An 18878-nucleotide genomic window follows, 5' to 3' on the forward strand; every position below is an offset into this window, starting at 1 on the left:
ATTCAGATTTGCATCTAAGGCAAAATATGAAAACTTTTTTAAAGTGAAATGTTCTTTTCCCCTTTCCTTTAATTCATTCATTTGATTGCATGAAGTTCATCATTTTATGAAGTGCTAGTTACTTTACTCAAAGTCTACAGATTAAATGACATTTATAGATTGTCTTCATAGCAACTAGTATTTTTCCAAAATTTGACATTGGGCTTAATTGACTTGATACATAAATTAAGATGACACAAAGTACAGACATCTGATGAATAACTCGTGTGAAGATTACAAACTAATATTAATTTTGTTACTTCTTTTCTCCAGTTCATAGAAATTTTCATCAAATCTGACTATTGTACTAATATCAATGTTGTTTTCTTGATTAAAGGTTGTGAATATAATTTAGAGTCAGTATTACCGAGGTGAGAAACAAATACTAACCTTAACACTGCAGAAATGAAACATTAGATCTCTGACACTCATTATATAATGTAATATTTAGAACTAAATGCTCAAGTCTTTCTATTTAAATGGGAATTTCTCTACCTTTGTGGTTGAAAAATTGTATCAATTTGAGCACCAGGCATCATGCTTGTTGCCCAGATTCATGCATCAGGACAGGTATTGGCTTAGTTAAGGATTAAGAATGATTATAAACAACCAATTGTAATGAAGTTATGTGCAATCTTTCCTGCATATAATTTACAACTGATGGAAAGATAGTCTAAAGCAGTAGTCAAAGTATTAAGTAATGTGGGATGTTCTTCTGTATATGTGTCACTTTTGTTAATTAACGAATAAAACTGCTTTGGCATATGGCAGGGCCGGATATGGCCAGGCTATAAAAGATATGTAGAGAGAATAGGCAGAGTCAAAGAGATGCCATATAGCTGCTGAAAGATAAAGATGCCACTGGAACCTTACCAGTAGACCACAGCCTCATGGTGATATGCATATTAATAGAAATAAATTAATTTAAAATTAAAAGAGCTATCTAGAAAGACACCTAAGTCATTGGCCAAACAATGTTGTAATTTACATAGTTTCCATGTGATTATTCAGATTTGGGCAGCTGGGAAATAAATGAGCAGTCTCCAAAAATATCCAGTTAAGTGTATGGGATATATAAAGGATGCAAGGGAGCATGGGTGACGGTATTACTTAGTATGGGGAGATAGGGAATATTTAGCTATATATGAGATATGAAAAATCCCTTTAATATGAGTAAGGATGGACTAGATGAAGAGGAAAGAGAAGAGAGGAAGTAATAGGCAAGTGAAGGAGAAACTCTAAAACTGGGAGGTGAAGAGTTTTAATGACAACGCTGATAAAGAGAAATCCAGTGTCAATGTGAGACTATATAGAGATACAACTTTGGTATGCATAAAATAATTAAAAAAGTGTTTGTGTTTCAGTAACGAAACAGTGTTAGTGTCACTGAGAAGAGCTTTGTCCTTATCTTCAGAGGAGCAGTGGTAATCTGAAGAATAAATCAGACAAGAGATGATGGAGCACCTCTGTTAGAATACCACAGTGTAAATGAAGCAGGTTGAAGGAGAAGAAAAGGATCAGGAGACATAAGAACATGAATATGAATATGAACTGAGTCTGCTTCTGTAGACAAGATTCGATCCTCATATATGAAGAAAAGGAATGGATGAAATAGGAGGAAAAGGAAGGGAGAGTCTGTATAAAGAATGATAGTTCAAGGTAAGGAAAAATTCACAGATTTCTAACTAAAACTCAAATTTCTTTTGCTATATGATGGGATACGGGAGAAGTAAGAGAATGAGGAATGCTTTGGAATAGAACAAAGTGAAGATATAAATTTCAGTTGGGGCTTTTGATCTTCTGAAATCTGTCATACATACAATGGAGGGAAAATGGTTAGTGAACAGTTGACCAAAATCTGCATGTTACAGAGTCATAGATATCTGAGTTTCAAATGATATTCTAAGGGATTGGAGTATGTGACGTTTCCTGAAATTTATATAAAATTATGATGTTAAAGCCCATCCAATTTCTTCAAGAATGTCAATATACAAAATGACATAGAAATAAGTACAAATAAACAAACAAAATTTACCATGGATGTGCAGACGAAGAAGAGAGGAGCTTTAGTCCAGTTGGTTTCTCAGTAGAAATGCATAAAATGTCTATGAAAGGATGGGAGATAAAAACCTATTAAAGAGAAGTTGAAAAAAAGTGTGAATGATTGGTATGATTATATACATTTGGAATTTGAGGTTACAATTACAATTGTAACTGTCAGATTCATTGTTGTAGAATATGTATCTTAAATATAGATTTATTTTTATTTGAATTTTAATGAACCTTGTTATTTTCTCATTAGGATACTGGAGATAAAAATGATAATAAACAACAAAACTGTCATCTCCCAATTCCTCCTCCAGGACCTGCCCATCCCCCCAGAGCACCAGCACCTGTTCTATGCCTTGTTTCTGGCCATGTACCTCACCACTGTCCTGGGGAACCTCATCATCATCATCCTCATTCTACTGGATTCCCATCTCCACACTCTCATGTACTTGTTTCTCAGCAACTTGTCCTTCTCAGACCTTTGCTATTCTTCTGTCACAATGCCCAAATTGCTGCAGAACATGCAAAGCCAAGACACATCCATTCCCTATGCAGGTTGTCTGACACAAATGTACTTTTTAATGGTTTTTGGAGACATGGAGAGTTTCCTTCTTGTAGTCATGGCCTATGACCGCTATGTGGCCATCTGTTTCCCTCTTCATTACACCAGCATCATGAGTCCCAAGCACTGTGTGTGTCTTATGGTGTTGTGCTGGGTTCTTACCATGCTGTATTCCATGTTGCACACTCTACTCTTGGCTAGATTGTCATTTTGTGAAAATAACCTGATCCCCCAGTTTTTCTGTGACATATCTGCTCTGCTCAAGTTGGCATGCTCTGATACCTACATTAATGAATTAATGATATTTATAATGGGGGGACTTGTTAGTGTCATCCCATTCTTACTCATCATTGTGTCCTATGTAAAAATTGTCTGTTCCATCCTAAAGGTTTCATCTACTCGGGTTATCCACAAGGTCTTCTCCACTTGTGGCTCCCACCTGTCTGTGGTCTCACTCTTCTATGGTACAATTATTGCTCTCTACATATTTCCATCAGCTGACAACTCCACTGTGAAGGATACTGCCTTGGCCATGATGTGCACAGTGGTGACTCCCATGCTGAACCCCTTCATCTATAGCCTAAGGAACAGAGATATGAAAGAGGCCTTGAAAAATGTCCTTTGTAAGAAGAAAATCTCTTTATAATGGCAACACTTGGATTTTTACTTAAATTTATCTAGTACATATATTGTTACTAATGACAAAATGTATGTGTAAAATGTTACACATTCAATAACACTACATTTTATATCTGCTGCAAACAGGAATTATTCAAAGTATTTCAGTTAGAGAATGGGACCTTAGTGACACAGTAATGCCATCCTCTGCACTTCTTGTGTGATTCTAGAACATCATTAGGCAAGAGCCACTGATTTATCATATCTCCATTTCTCACATTCTTGTTATCCAAAATGTTTCTGGTTTTATGCAAATTTCTGTGTTGAATACAGTATACTTTTAAAATATAAATAAATGATTTATCATGGTCCTATGTTAATGCTCAGCAATCTTCTTTTGTTTATTTTTCTCTCATACATTGCATCCTGACCACAGTTTCTCTTCCCTTCACTCTTTCCATTACCTCTCCAGCCTCCCTTCTCTCCCGGATCCACTCCTCTTCCTTTTCCTTTCAGAAAGCAACAGGACTTCCAGGGATATCAACTGAAGAGAGCATAACAAGATGCAATAAGACTAAGCAGAAACACTTATATTGAGGCTGGACAAGGCAACTCATTAGGAAAAAAGGGATCCCAAGAGCAGACAAAAGAGTCAGAGACACCCCAGATCCTACTGTTAGGAGTCCCATAAAAACCCCCAGCTAAACAACTACAACATAAATGCAGAGTTCCTAGAACAGACACGTTAAGGCTCCATGATTGCTGCTTCAGTCTCTGTGAATCTCATTAGCCCTGCTTAGTTGACTTTGTGGGCCATGATTCCCTCATTTCTTTGACCTCTCTCTGTCTCGAATAATTTTTCCTCCCCATAATCTGCATGGCTCCCAAAGATCCATCTAATGATTATGTGTGGGTCTTTTCATCTGCTCCTATCAGATACCAGAAGAAACTTCTCTGATGATGATTAGTACAGGTATAAATCTATTAGTATAGCAGATTTCCATTAGTGATACTTTTATTATTTATTTTCTTATTTATTGTCTTCTCTTTGTAGGTTGTGTTTGATTCTATCATAGGTCTCTGAGCCATCCAGCTTCCAGTTTCTGAATGTCCAGGAAGGTCATGGGATTCCTCTCTTTTCTTTGGCCTAAAGTTAGACCAGTCATTTATTGGCCACAGCCTCAAACTCTGAGTCACCATTGCCCCAACACATCTTGCTGACAGAACCGGCCTGGTTTAAAGGTTTTGTAGAGGGATTGGTGTCAAAGCTCCACCACTGGGAGCTTGTCCTTTCTAAAGAAGGTGGCCAGTCTAATAATTGAGGAGCACTCCATTATACAAATATGTTACAATTTTAGACCAATTCTTCATTTGAGGGATATATCTAGGTTGTTTCCTATCTCTGGCTATTGTGAATAAAGCCACTATGAACATAGTTGAACAAATATCCATGTGGTAAGATTGAGTGTCCTTTGGATATATGCTTAAGAGTGGTATAGCTAGGTCTTGAGGTAGATGGAGTCAAATTTTATGAGGAACTGCAATATTGATGTCAACAGTGGCTGTATAAATTTACATTTCATCCATCAATAGAGGAGTGTTCCTCTTGCTCCACATCTTTACCAGCATGAGTTGTCACTTGTGTTATTGATCTTAGCCATTCTGACAGATACAAGATAAAATTTCAAAGTAGTTTCGGTCTGAATTTCCTTGATGGTTAAGGATGTTGAACATTTCCTTAAGTGTTTCTCAGCCATTTGAGGTCCTCTATTGAGAATTCTCTGTTTGATCTGTACTCCATTTTTAATTGGATTGTTTGGTTTATTGTTGTCTAGATTTTTGAGTTCTTTATGTATTTTGGATATTGGTCCACTATCAAGTGTGGAGTTTGTGTAAAGCTTTTCCCATTCTGTAGGCTGCTGATTTGTCCAGTTGATGGTGTCCTTTGCCTTACAGAAGCAGATTTTCAGTTTCATGAGGCTCCATTTATTCATTGTTGATCTCATTGTCTATGCTATTGGTGTTCTATTCAGGAAGTTGTCTTTTGTACCAATGTGTTCAAGGCTTTTCGCTATTTTCTCTTCTATCAGATGCAGTTTATAGCTTAATGTTGAGATCTTTGATCTACTTAGATTTGAATTTTGTGCTGATTGATAAATATGGATCTATTTGCATTCTTCTACATATTGACTTCCAGTTAGACCGGTATCACTTGTTGAAAATGTTTTCTATTTCTGTTGTACTTTTCAAAAGTTAGGTGTCCACATGCATGTGGATTTATGTCTGGGTCTTTGGTTCTATTCCATTGATCACCATGTCTCTTTTTATGCGATATCATGTGATTTTTATTATGATAGCTCTGTCATACAGGTTGAAATCAGTGATGGTGATGCATCCAGAACTTGTTTTATTTTTCAGGACTGTTCTAGATATCCTGTCTGTCTGTTTGTTTTTCCATATGAAACTGAGTAATGTTCTTTCAAGATTAAAAAATAATTGCATTGTAATTTTGATGAGGATTGCTACTGGTAGGGTACACATCTTTCTTATTTATAATTCTACCAAACTATGAGCATGGAAGATCTTTCAATTTTATTATATATTTTTCAATTTCATTCTTCAAAGACTTAAAGATTTTGTCATATAAGTATTGGACTTGCTTGGTTACGGTTATCTGCCATGGAAGCACATTCTGCTCCAGCCAATAGCCCTTAAGATACCAGCCTACTTGGGTGTAGTCTCTTACACTGTAAAAGCAGCAGTAACTGTGCACTGCTTCTGGTTCTGGCTGCTAGACTCTGTTCCTCTTCATGCAGAGGACTGTTGTCTAGGACAGTGATCAGTAAGTTTTCCCCTTAAATAAATAAACCCTTTTGTTATTCATAATTCTCTACTGGTGTGGGATTGTTTTGTGACTTATGTCATCATCTGGCATCTGAACATTTTGTTTTAGAAGCCCCTGGCTCTATTGCCTACCGCAAGCTCAGTTACGTAAATGATCAAAATGTGTGCTTTAAGTAGCAAAGCAATGCCACCAGTTTGAACTCAGTTAATCTCAGTAATCCTAGAAAGTGGATAGCAATTACTTTGGAGATACTTTTTAAAATATGAGGCAAGAGTTTTAGAGCAACAAGAAAAGCAAAAGGATTTGAGATTTCTAGGCAAAGGACTTTACTCTGATCTTGAGGATCAAACTCTTTATGATGACCACACCTTGTCCCTATGTAGCACAGCAACTTTAAAGGCTTAGAACAGAATTCAGGAGCTATGAAAAAGAGTTTAATCATATCTTAGGATCAAACAGGGTCAGAGAGAACCTTTCAGTGACTTTTTGCAAAGACTAACTAGGTCAGTACAAACAGGAGTAACTGACCCAGGAGTTAGACATATAATAATTGAATCTATGGCTTATGAGAATGTCGATATAGAGTGCAAAAGGATACTTGGGCCTTTAAAGATCAGACCAGCAACCATGGATGAATGGGCCCTGCATACAATGAATGTCAATACAGTTGACTATGGTACTGAATCTTGGGTAGGAGAAGCAATTTCCAATGGTGAGAGAAGACATCAAAATACCAAATGTTTTGATTGTGGTAGGATGGGATATTTGAGGAGGGATTGTAGACAATGGATTCCTAGGAATAATGTCTCCTCTGGGAATGGCAGAAATAGGAGGACTCAGCCTTAAGGTATATGTAGGCAGTGTGGCAAAGGCCGACATTGGACCAATGAATATAGGTCAATGAAATACAAGGCAACTCGATACCATCAGGAAATGCTGTGGGGGTCCCTCTTGCAGGACCTCATGATGAATGTGGTCTAGTCATTCCCAGTTACTTTGGAGAATATGTCTTACCAGGAAAATTAAAAAATCTAATTCCTGCTGTGAAAATCAATACTGGTCTAAATGATGGGATAAATGTGGAGGATGAGACAAAAACTTCAGTAGGGCATAGGAAGCGTATATTCTGGCAGACTTCTATAATAAAGACCAATGCTAAGAGTATATATATATAAATGACATTTTTATTGAAGGCTTATTAGACACAGATGTGGATGTAAGTACCATTACTCCAGAATCTTGGCATCCGAATTGGCCTCTTCAGGAGGTAGATGTTCAATTCCTGGAAATTGGAACCCTTTCTCAGGAAAAACGAAGCATGAGATGGGTTGAATACATAGGGTCAGAAGGACAAATAGGAAGAACAAGGCTATATATAGCCAGTATTGTGGCAGTTTCTCAGGAAATTGGGAGTCAGCCTACCTCAGGATCCAACAATACCACATTGGGAATATACCTAAGAGATACCCAATCATACTACTAAAGCATTTGTTCAACTATGTTCATAACAGCATTATTTGTAAAAGTCAGAACCTGGAAACAACCTAGATCCCCCTCAATGGAAGAATGGATAAATAAAGTGTGGCAATATACACATTAGAGTACTACTTAGTGGTAAAATCCAATGACATCTTGAATTTTGCATGCAAATGAATGGAAATAGAAAACACTATCCTGAGTGAGATAACCCAGACTCCAAAAGAGAAATATGGTATGTACTCACCCATTAATGGACTAGCTATAAACAAAGGAGATTGAGCCTATAATTCACAAGCTTAGAGACACCAAATATTAAGATGAACCCAAAGAAAAACATATATAGATCCTCCTGGATATTGGAATCAGACAAGACTGCCAGGCAAAAGTTGGGAGCATGAGGGTGCGGATGAGGGTGGGGTGGGGAGAAGGGGAGAGGGAGAAAAAAAGGGAGAAGGGAAGGATTGTGGAGATATTGGGGGAGTGGGAGGGTTGAGATGGAGGAAGGGTGGATATAGTAGCACGGAAGAAGATATCTTCATTAAGGGAACCATTTTAGGGTTGGCAAGAGACTTGACTCTAGAGGGGATTCCAGGCATCCATGTGGATGTCCGCTGCTAGGTCCTTGGACAGCAGAAGAGAGAGTGCCTGAATGGACCTTGTCCCATAGTCACACTGATGAATATCTTGAGTATTGTCATAGAACTTTCATCCAGTGATGGATGGAGATAGAGACAGAGACCCACATTAGAGCACTGGACTGAGCTCCCAAGGTCCAGTTGAAGAGCAGAAGGAGGGAGAAGATGAGCAAGGAAGTCTGGACCACGAGGGGTTGGTCCACCCACTGAGACAGTGTGCCTGATCTAATGGAATCTTATCAAATCCAGCTGGACTGGGACAAAATGAGCATGTTATCAAACCAGACTCTCTGAATGTGATTGACAATGAGGGCTGACTGAGAAGCCATTGATAATGGCACTGGGGCTTGTTTCTACTGCATGTACTGACTTTTTGGGACCCTAGTCTATTTGGATGCAAAGCTTCCAAGGCCTGGAAGGAGAGAAGAGGTTCTTGGACTTCCCACATTTCAGGGTACCCTGCCCTCTCTTAAGACTGGAGGGAGGTGAAGGAGGGTGAGTGGGGAAGTGGGAGGGGAATGGGATGAGGGGAGGAAGTGGAAATTTTTGAATGAAAAAATAAAAATATAAAAAAAGAAAAAAGCAAAGAAAAACAGCCCACAAATCACAATCCCAGAGAACCTAGGCAACAATGAGGACCATAAGAGAGACATACATAGATCTAATCTGCATGGGTAGTTGAAAAAGGCACTATCTCCTGAGTAAATTAGGAGCATGAGGACCATAGGGGAGGTTTGAAAGTGTGAGGGGAGAGACAGGGAGGGGAGCAGAGAAAAATGTAGAACTGAATAAAAATCAATACAAAAAAATACAAAAAATTCTATCAAAATGAACTCTTAATTCTCAACATTTACACCACAAATAAAGGGTACTACTATCTGTAAAAGAAACTTTATTAAAGTTTAAATCACACACCAGACACAATACACTATGGTGGGACACTTCAACATCCCACTGTCAACAATAGACAGGTTTTCCAGACAGAAAATTTACAGTGGAATAAGGGAACTAACAGACATTATGGCTCAAATGGACTTAACAGACATCTATAGCACATTTTATTTCAACGTAAAAGAATAAATCTTCTCGGGCTTGAGAGATGGCTCAGTGGTTAAGAGCACAGCCTGCTCTTCCAAAGGTCCTGAGTTCAATTCCCAGCAACCATATGGTGGCTCATCTGTAATGAGATCTGGTGCCCTCTTCTGGCCTGCAGGCATACACACAGAGAGAATACTGTATACATAATAAGTAAATAAATATTTTAAAAAAGAATAAACCTCAGCACCTCATATAACCTTCTCTAAAACTGATCACATAATTGATCACAAAGAAAATCTCAATATATCCAAAATAATTGCAATTAACCCCTCTATCTTATCAGATTATCATGGATTAAAGTTAGAATTCAACAACAACACAAAGTACACTCAGTCACAAAGAGACTGAGAGGCTTTGGAGTGCCTAACTCCAAATGGGATGTCTGTATTATACCTCTCCCCTCAAGGCTCAAGGGTTGTTAGAGAAAAAAGTTTAAGAGCCAAAGGTGGTAGATGACTCCAAGAAAACAGCATTTTCTAGACTCAATAGTACAAATGTATATGTGAATTCATTGAAACTTTGATAGCACCTCAAGACCTACACAAGTCAGGCAAGTCTTAGCCAGGAAGCTATTTCCAATTGAAAGTTGCCAGGATAAAGAAACTCATTTTGCTTCAGTGGAGTGATACTGGGTAAATCAGCCACACTCCGTGGGAACATCCAAGTTTAGGAATGGTTTGCCAACAGGAATCTGGCCGTATGTTTTTTGTGCAGTTTTCTTTGGTTGTTAATTCTTTTGTTTGTTTTAAGAGAGAGAATATGAACTTTGTTGAATACAGAGGTACGAAATGATTTTTAAGGAACTGAGGTAAGGAGAAAATGTAATAAAAATACATCATATGATAGTCTCAAACAATAATAGAAAACAGGTTTTTAGAAAGTTCAACATATGCTTGCTACTACCAGAGATAGAAAATCTACTCCCAGTTGTCTACCTATAATTGCTATGACAATTAAACAAGCAGTTAAGCATGACCATCTATAGCAATACTATGCATAAATTTCATACAGTGGAAAGAGCCATTAACTAACGACTAGGGGAAATGTTTCATACAATAAAAAGAAATAGTAATCAGTGACAAAATAACTGAAATATTGATGTGTATTCCTATATACATGTACCTTGGAAAACATCATAGTAATAAGAAGGTGGAGATTGCATGTTATTTGGATCCCTTCATATTAAACATTAATGATAGGAAAGTACATAGAGTAGAATGGAATTCTTCCAGCTGTAAGAGATGAGGCTTGGAGAAATGGACAGCAGAAATGAATGGCACAAAAGTTTGAAAAAATTGTATGATAACTACATAAAGTGAATGCATTAAATGGTGCAACTATAGATTTCATGGTGGTGAATATCATAATTCTCAGTTATATGTTCTTAATTACTATAATTATTATAGTACAATTATTACTATAAATAATATTATAGTCTCAGTTCCTATAATCCTTTAGTTATATCATGAGGTATAACACAAAGTTGTTGGAGGAGACCACATGCTCATTCCCAGCTGCCCAGAGGAAGGCTGCTTGGAACTTGCTTGTTCCCCCGCCACTTAGTACTAAAATAATCATACAGAAACTGTATTATTTAAATCATTGCTTGGCCCATTAGCTCTAACTTTTTATTGGTTAACTCTTACACATTGATTTAACCCATCTCCATTAATCTGTGGATCACCACAAGGGCATGGTCTACCAGCAAAGTTTCAGCACATCTGTTTCCAGTGGCAGCTTCATAACTTCTCCTAATTCTGCCTTCTTCCTCCCATGCTATAAGTCAAGCCAGTTTTCTTTATTCATTAACCAATAAACTCAACATGTAGACAGAAGGACCCCCCCTTACCACAAAGGTTTACTAAATTGGAAGTTGAAACAGCTGCCAATCACTTTGGGTTCTTACCAAACCAGTGTAAAGAGACTGGAGCAATGGTTCTCAACCTTTCTAATACTGCCACCCTTTAATGCAGTTTCTTAAGCTGTGGTGACCCCAACCATAAAATTATTTTCATCACTACTTCACAACTAATTTTTCTACTATTATGAATCCTAATATAAGAATCTGTGTTTTTCAATGGTCTTAGGCTACCCCCATGAAAGGGGTGTTTAACCCCCACAGAGGGTCTAGACTGCTGGAATAAATATATCATGGGGTCTGGGGTTGTTGATGCTTATGACCAAGAAAAAGCATGATTGCTATGCAAAATAAAACAAATAATTCTGTGTCTTTTCCTGGGGCATTCTCAAAAAAATAGTAATATTTGCCTGTCCAAAAGGAAATGTTATTATGACCTATACTGGCCCTATTAACATAAGAATAATGGAGAAGCAGAATTTTTCATTCCCTCAGAATTAAAAAAATAATTATAACACAACATCACAAATTTCATGCAACTGATGTACAATAAAGGATTAGTGAAAAACAGAATTATGGGATCTCAGCTATTGCTTAAAAAGGGCAGGTATATAAACATTGGTATTTGGCTATAATATAACAAATAGAGAAAGTAGCTCAGAAAAGAGTGGTGATGGGCAAAATTAAGAGTTTTCTTAAAACTAAGGAGTCAAAAGTCATCCAAAGAATGGAAATATATTCTTTATTTTTTCTTAACAATCAAACATCGTGTGGGATTGTGTAATTTTTCCTTATTCCTATCCTTAACATGTATTGGCAGGTCTCTCAAGCGGGGTCATAGAAGTCTGATCTAAGCCAGTAGCATCCCGCTCTGCAAAGGATGTACACAGAGTTACAGTGTATCCACAGAGAGGTGGCAACATTTGAAATGGTGTCTTCTCTGCATATATGTGACAGTTATGTAGTTTGGTTTTCTTGTGGGAGTCCTGGCAGTGGGAGCAGGGGCTGTGTCTGACTCTTTTACTGGTTTTTAGGATCATCATACTGTGTTGCCTTGCCCAATCTAATACAAGAGGAGTTTCTTAGTCTTTACTACAACTTGACATGCCTTGTTCTGTTGATATCCATGGAAGACCTTTACTTTTCAGAATAGAAATGGAGGAGGTGGATGGGGATAGAGGAGAGGGACTGTGAGAAGATGAGGGGGTGAACACTGACTGGGATGTATACTTAATTAATTAAATTTAAGATAAAAGAAAAGAAAATGTAGTGCCTTTAATAGCCACTTATAAAAAATTACGTTCTAAGAAATATTATGCTATGTTATTTAACATGTTCTTTCTGGTTATTTTTAGGAACTGTTCAAACTTTCCTCTTCACCTAACAAAGAATAGGCAACAACTAACAACGAAGTTAACATCTAACCATGAGATTCTCTTCCACTCCACCTCCCTTCAAAATGTTGTTACATGTGATCAATGGCTATTATCTGTCACCTCTCCTGGGTAGGTCCTGGATAATTACTACTTGCAATGATTTTTCTGTAGCACCTGGAATCCTCTGGGACATAGAGCCTCTTATATTAGGGTCCATAGCAGGGAAGGTGTTGGAAATGTGGTCTAGACACTGGAGAGGTCTGCAGAACTGGTGTCTTCTGTGCCCAGAGTGAATAAAAAGAGTGGGATTTTTTTATGGATTTAAGAGTCCCCTTGGCTATTCAGGTAATTATCAGGAAAAAGAGCTATACCCTTGCTGTCCATTCAACTTGAGAGTATTTTATTTTTTTTCCCAAACACAACTTCTCAGGATAGTTTTTCAGATATGACAATATTCATCGTTGCCATCTCTTTGGTTCACACTATTTTCATATAAGGTAAGTATTTGTTTTGTGACCCACATTAATAAACATCTTAGTATCTGTAAGGATCTTTACAATTACTTGTTTTTCAATTTTTCCTCCAAATTGCATTACTTCAATGTAATAACAACAATGGGAAATAGATTTCAATTTTGTTAGTTTACTTTGGATTTTTATGGTGAGAAAATCACTCTGTACTAGGTTGACACTGATACTGGTGATCTCCAGTATCAGCCTCCCAAGTGCTGGGACATAGGTCTGCACTGCTACATAGGAATCTTGTTTGTAGTTCTTCTTATTTAAAATAAATCTCTCTCTCTCTCTCTCTCTCTCTCTCTCTCTCTCTCTCTCTCTCTCTCTCGGTCTCTCTCATGGTCTCTCTCTGTCTCTCTTCTCTCTCTCTGTCTGTCTGTCTGTCTCATTGTTCCTGTCTAGCTATCTTTTTCTTTGTCTCTATCTATGTAGAAGTCAAAGGATATCTGCTTTTCATGACCTCACATTTCACAATACACAATGTCTTATTGTTTGCCATGCCATATGCCAGACTATCTGGACTGCAATCTTTCAGGGATTCTCTTATCTTCACCTCTCATCTTCCATGGGAGCACTGGTACTACAGACACACACTACCCCACCTAGACTGTCATTCACAGGGGAAACACGATTTGGGAAACTGGGTTTTGGTTTGCCCTACATGTGTCATCATTCCATAATAGTGAAACATGATTCTAAAGTATGCATCAAAGGATGCAGCTGCATTTAAATACCCATCAACAGAGTGAAGGTATCACCTGTGTCATTTTGTTGAATGTTGGTCATGCTAGCCAAGGAGTATACAGTTGAGCTGCTTACCTAGTCTCACATGTCTCTTAATGTCCCACCTTGCTTTCTTTGCCAGTTTAAAGCATGCTATCTAGAAGAAAACAGGAAAACAGAACAGAAAGGGCAAATTATTTTAAGAATACAATTTATATAATGTTGTCAGTGATGTTATGATACCTACAGAGCCAGCCTAAAGACTCTGTAGTAAGAATAGAGGCTGCAGTATTGAGTACTGATAAGTCTAGAGACAGAATATTTCCTCAGCAGACTGTAAATTTTCCTGTATATCCTTCAGTGTGCTTTATGAGACTTATCATGTTATGAAGAGTAATTTGCTAGGCCTACTGACTTCACCATTAATAATATTGAGAATACCTTTCTAACAACATTAATAACTGGCACTTGTCAAAACTTATCAGGGACTAAGACATTATCCATCGCTTGATGCTATATCTGTATGAGGGAGAACTCAAGATAAATCTTGCATATATTTATATAGTTTGCTCTACTTTTTGTATTTTCAATAATTTATAAAATGATAATTATATTGATTTTCCTACATCAATATTAGTGACATGCTCTGTGGTACTTTTAATTACCAGAATTGTTGAAAACAGTCATACCCTCATGTCCTCAGTGTTTAGTAAATACAAAACTACCACTCTGAACTTGATCAAATAGTGTCAAGTTTTCATTTGGTTAAGTCTAGTGAGTTTTAGTTCTTCGAAATTTAAGTAAGTGTGTATTTTCTAACTTTAATGAGAATTTTCTGTTCATAAAGGTGAAGAACCTGTATCTCAGCCTGCATTACAGCCAAGAAACATTGAAAAAATGTTGATCACATCCAAGCACCATGCCAAATGATTTCCCTGTTATAAGACAAGAGCAGTCATAATTTTTCTTGCATAGAATTTGAATTCTAGTATGAAGTCTGCTATAAACCAGTGATCAGGAGCAGCAGGGACTGTGGAATGAGTTTAGAATGCTATGGGAACATGGGAGTATGTCTGACCTGGTAATGACAGATAGACAAAGTTTTTTAAAGCAAGCAGCATGTACTATACATGAAAGATAAGGAGGAATAAGTCAGATAAAGCAAGCACATCATGAAGAAGTTAAAAGTCACAAGGAATAAGGGTTGAAGAATGGAGATTGGAAATCATGGATTCAGTAATTATCCACAGAGCAAGTGGAACACAAGAGTTACCATAAGCCCATATGTGACCTGAAAGTTAAGTACATGTCCAGAAACAAAGTATCATTTGTGCACTCAAAAAGAATATTCCTTTATCTTAAAAGCAATGGCAATTACTCGAAACATTTATTAGAAATAGAAAATCAGATTGCCATTTTAGATTATAAAAGTGTAAATGAAGCATGTTAAAGGAGGACACTGAGTCAGAGAGATGGGGGCATATATTAAGAATCCAATAAAATATTGCTGGGTACACAAGATGCTACTTTTTTCTAGAAATATGGACCTGTAGTGAGGAATTCAGGGAGTTACAAGACAAAAGAGATTTAGAATGCCTGAGATTAAACTGAAAGAGATGACTGAATGAGATAAAATATATCCTTTTTTATTTTGAATTACATTTACTAACATAAGAGAAAATGAAAAGGAAAGGTACTACAAGGGTAGGATCATCAGTTTCTTTGGGAATCTGTTGCCACACAGGCATCCTTCATACATCCAGTAAAAGATAATTAGTTAATAATGGGATATGTATTCTGTAGTTTGAAAAGATACCTTCATCTGGGTTTTAAGTGGAAATACAAAACTTTAGTGTATATAACTTTTTTGAAGAGATGGATAGATAGATAGATAGATAGATAGATAGATAGATAGATAGATAGATAGATAGGTGATAGATAGATAGACGATAGATTGATAGATAGACAGACAATAGAAAACTTTCTTAGAATCATCACATGGTGAAAGAATGATAAAATATGTCAAGGATGACTAACAAGGTAAGTTCAAAAGAAACAAATGAATTTCACGCCATAATCATATAGAAAAAAAAACACTGTTTAAGAAAGGACTAGTTTGTGAAATACGTTAAAGATTAACAAGTCCTTAATAGTTATTGATATAGACATGTTGATCTGGGCAGCATATTTATTGCAACGATGTTTTAAACAGCATGTCACATTATTACATCTTCTGCTCAACATCTGATGAATTTGAAATGTTTTCATCTTCATTTAGAATTAAGTTAAGTGGCACTATTTTTTTTTTCTGAAAAGGCATTGGAGTAAACAAATGACTAGAGGAAACCAAACTGTCATCTACCAGTTTCTCCTTCTGGGCCTGCCCATCCCACCAGAGCACCAGCATCTGTTCTATGCCCTATTCCTGGCCATGTACCTCACCACCGTCCTAGGGAACCTCATCATCATCATCCTCATTCTACTGGACTCCCATCTCCACACACCCATGTACTTGTTTCTCAGCAACTTGTCCTTTGCTGATTTATGCTTTTCCTCTGTCACAATGCCCAAATTGCTGCAGAACATGCAGAGCCAAGTACCTTCCATCTCCTATGCAGGTTGCCTGGCACAGATATACTTCTTTCTATATTTTGGAGACCTTGGAAACTTTCTCCTTGTGGCCATGGCCTATGACCGCTATGTGGCCATCTGCTTCCCTCTTCATTACACCAACATCATGAGCCCCAAACTTTGCATGTGTCTGGTGGTGCTCTCCTGGGTGCTGACCACATTCCATGCCATGCCGCACACCCTGCTCATGGCTAGATTGTCATTCTGTGAGGACAATGTGATCCCTCACTATTTCTGTGATATGTCTACTCTACTGAAACTTGCTTGTTCTGATACCCATGATAATGAATTGGCAATTATTATCTTAGGAGGCCCAATAGTTGTACTCCCTTTCCTTCTCATCATTGTTTCCTATGCAAGAATTGTTTTCTCCATCTTCAAGGTCCCTTCTTCTCGAGGTATCCGCAAAGCCTTTTCTACTTGTGGTTCCCACCTCTCTGTAGTGTCACTATTCTATGGGACAGTCATTGGTCTCTACTTATGTCCTTCTGCTAATAACTCTACTGTGAAGGAGACTGTCATGTCTTTGATGTACACAGTGGTAACTCCCATGCTGAATCCCTTCATTTATAGTCTGAGGAACAGAGACATGAAGGGAGCATTAGAAAGAGTTATTTTCAGAAAGCAAATTGCCTCCTTTCTTTGATGGTAACACTTCAGCTTTTATATGATTTTTTCTAGAAAACATCAATATTAACTTTGGATGTTACTACATAATTTTTACCCAGTATAAATGCTTCTTTTTAAAGTTATGGCTACATAACTTTCACTACACAAATTAGAAGGAGTTTATATAATAGTTGAATTTGGAAAATAAGTTTGGAGGACCTAAATATGCACTCATTGTCCTGTCCAGGTGATCCTGAAAACTGCAGTATAGAATTAAAGTCATATTTGTTCCTCGTGGTCATTCCAGGATTTACTCATTTATCCAAATGTCTGTTGTTACTGTGTGCCTATACATATCCAAATATTATTAATTATTGGTTTGAGATCATAGAATATCTAAACTCACCAGCCCTTCAGCAATTGCTTACATGTTTTTTCTATAGTCTCTCATTAGATAAGTGCATCCTTTATTTCTCTAGACTCTGTCTTTATTTCATTGTCTATATTGATTTTCTAACTGGTCTTGACTCTTAGCAGGTTTTTGTAATCCTTTAGTATATTATTGCCATTATTGTACATTTTTGATACCTGGTATTACTCAATACTCAGGGACACCTTGGTGTATTTTGTCAAAATTAGGTGACTCATTTGGTTACACTTTGGTGTTTTGTTTTCTCTTATTCTGTGCATTGTTTTATTTTGTTTCCTTGGTTTCAGAAAGTTTTGTCGTTTTATTGAATTTTTTTTTAGAAAGAACATCAAATTGGGTGAGTAAAAAAAGGAAGAAGATCTAGAGGGGGAAATGATCAAATATATTTTAAAATTATTTTAAATAAAAAATATAGTAATAAAATTTAAAAGAAACCTGATGCCCAAGAAATTTATGTCTTACACATAATACATAGAACTATGAAACAACAGAGAGAGGCTTCAGGATTTGGGGGTGAACACAGATAGGAAAACCAACAAAAAAGGAAAAAAAAGGAGTGAAAAGAGGCAAATGGGATTGCATCAAATGACAGTTAATGGCTTTCACTGAGTTCAAAAAGTTCTTTATTTACTATGTATAGCAAATCCTATCATATAATGTTTTCTCCTATTCTGAAGGTTGCCTCTTTGTTAACTATTTTCAGTTATGTATAGAAGCTTATATAATTCTCAAAAATAAAATGAATATTTTTTAAAAAAGAAACACATCAGAGAAGATAGAGGGGCTTATGGGGCCCTACTAATTTTTTATAACTATTAACTGTTAACAGACTCTGGGAGCAGGTAGGCATTGTTTTAGTAGCATATTCATAGCGGAGTCAATCAGACTCCAAAAGATAGCTCCAGATACATGGTTGCATAGGATGTACTAATTATTCTCAGTGTGTCACAAAACAAAACGAATAGTCATGAAATCGAAAAGAGATTTGTGGGAAGGAGGGACAAAGCAGGGAGCTTAGGGAAGAAAATAGAGTACATGTGTGAAATTATCCAAAAATTATCAAAAATATTTATGGAACCACAACTGCACAGAATGCAAAGATCAATGTATTGTGGGGACCCCATCTCAATAGATATATTGGCAGAACAGCTACTGCATTCTATGCTCAGAGAACATCACAGAAGGAGGAGTGGGAAGATTCTGAGAGTAGGAATGCCAGTAAGTCTGCTGTGTGACTGCCTTTCTTAGAGATGTCTACTTAAACACGTCCTGAACAATGACAATATGCTAATATGGGGAGGGGAAAAATCTTACAGGGTCCCACTCCTAAGCTAAGAACTACAGGCAGCTATTGGGTGCTGAGAGAGAATTAGGGTCTCCCAGCGATGAGCTCTCATTGTATTTCCAATAC

General features: G+C 37.0%; 2 protein-coding genes across 2 annotated transcripts; both read left to right on the forward strand.

Moving 5' to 3' along the window:
- The first annotated feature begins 2357 nt into the window (after positions 1-2357).
- On the forward strand, positions 2358-3296 carry LOC146892999 (olfactory receptor 1468-like). The gene has a single exon (XM_085694337.2). The coding sequence runs from the start codon at positions 2358-2360 to the stop codon at positions 3294-3296; it is 939 nt and encodes a 312-aa protein (XP_085550463.2).
- Positions 3297-16129: 12833 nt separating this feature from the next.
- Positions 16130-17074, forward strand: LOC146892998 (olfactory receptor-like protein I9). The gene has a single exon (XM_085694336.2). The coding sequence runs from the start codon at positions 16130-16132 to the stop codon at positions 17072-17074; it is 945 nt and encodes a 314-aa protein (XP_085550462.2).
- Positions 17075-18878: the final 1804 nt, after the last annotated feature.

Source organism: Myodes glareolus, chromosome 9, assembly GCF_982192425.1.
Source record: "Myodes glareolus chromosome 9, mMyoGla1.1, whole genome shotgun sequence".
Lineage (NCBI taxonomy): Eukaryota > Metazoa > Chordata > Mammalia > Rodentia > Cricetidae > Myodes > Myodes glareolus.

Bases quoted from the DNA above. Each gene is read 5' to 3' on its own strand.
- LOC146892999 (XM_085694337.2), top strand. From the start codon at position 2,358: ATGATAATAAACAACAAAACTGTCATCTCCCAATTCCTCCTCCAGGAC.
- LOC146892998 (XM_085694336.2), top strand. From the start codon at position 16,130: ATGACTAGAGGAAACCAAACTGTCATCTACCAGTTTCTCCTTCTGGGC.